Below are 1,280 nucleotides of genomic sequence, written 5' to 3' on the forward strand. Positions count from 1 at the left end.
AAGGGATCAAAAAAAGGCTGCCGATTCAAAAACACCGAAGTGAACTGGCTTTACTGACAACGTGTCTGTGCATGTAACTTTTCAGGTTCAACTGCTGACTAAACTGTCAGATCTGATTCACTTCCCTACCTGCTGGCTTCATTAGTACAACTCACACCTGTTTGTCACCTGTGTAAGTCAGTTTGTGTCTCGTACGACCAAGCTGACTGAAATACTTGCTTAACTCCTCACACTTGTACAAGTTCTGTTGTGTGAGTTTCCATGTGTTTCTTCAGACTATCCAGCCGAGTGAACTGCCTGGTACACTCCTCACACCTGTAGGGTTTCTCGCCTGTGTGAGTCCGCATGTGTTTCTTCAGATCACTCAGCTGACTAAACTGCCTGCTGCACTCCTCACACCGTTGGGGTTTCTCCCCTGTGTGAGTCCGCATGTGAGCCTTCAGATTCCCCAGCTGACTGAACTGCTTGCTGCACTCCTCACACCTGTAGGGCTTCTCCCCTGTGTGAGTCCGCATGTGTCTCTTCAGATCTCTCCGCTCACTGAACTGCCTGCTACACTCCTCACACTTGTAGGGTTTCTCCCCTGTGTGAGTCCGTATGTGACTCTTAAGAGTAGCCAGCCGACTAAACTGCCTGCTGCACTCCTCACACCTGTAGGGTTTCTCCCGTGTGAGTCCGCATGTGTTCCTCAAGATGACTCATCCGACTGAACTGCCTGCTGCACTCCTCACACCTGTAAGGTTTGTCACCTGTGTGAGTCTGCACATGTCTTTTCAGACTATCTTGCCGACCAAACTGCCTGCTGCACTCCTCACACCTGTAGGGTTTCTCCCCTGTGTGAGTCCGCATATGTTTCTTCAGAGCACCCAACTCACGAAACTGCTTGTTGCACTCCTCACACCTGTAGCGTTTCTCCTCTCTAAGAGATCGCACAGAAGAATTCTTTTTCGTCTTTCTCCTGGCGTCATCCAAACTCTGGGCACTGCTTGGTGTCGACATTCTCCTAGATCTTGTGCAACTTCTGTAGAGACAATATGGACGATTATGTAAAGATGTGCGTAGTAAGATTGTTATTACTTTCGCCAAGAAGATTATGTTTCCGATGTATGTGTGTTGGTCTGTATCTGTTTGTATGTATTTGCGTGTGAATGTATATGTGTGTGTGTGTGTGTGTGTGTGTGTGCTGTGTATGTGTGCATTTATGTGTGTGCCTGTGTATGTGTATGTCTTTGTCCGTTGAGTGTGTATCTGTGTGCTCCAATGGTTTGACCGTAGACTCG

The 1,280-nt window shown here is 48.0% G+C and overlaps 1 protein-coding gene across 1 annotated transcript in view; it reads right to left on the reverse strand.

Moving 5' to 3' along the window:
- Positions 1-999, reverse strand: part of LOC118427876 (fibropellin-1-like) — an 18,105-nt gene extending 17,106 nt beyond the window's left edge. The window contains exon 1 of the mRNA XM_035837838.1: positions 876-999. Coding sequence (XP_035693731.1) covers positions 876-999 — 124 coding nt within the window. The remainder of the gene's footprint in view (positions 1-875) is intronic.
- Positions 1,000-1,280: the final 281 nt, after the last annotated feature.

This window comes from Branchiostoma floridae, chromosome 12, assembly GCF_000003815.2.
Source record: "Branchiostoma floridae strain S238N-H82 chromosome 12, Bfl_VNyyK, whole genome shotgun sequence".
Lineage (NCBI taxonomy): Eukaryota > Metazoa > Chordata > Leptocardii > Amphioxiformes > Branchiostomatidae > Branchiostoma > Branchiostoma floridae.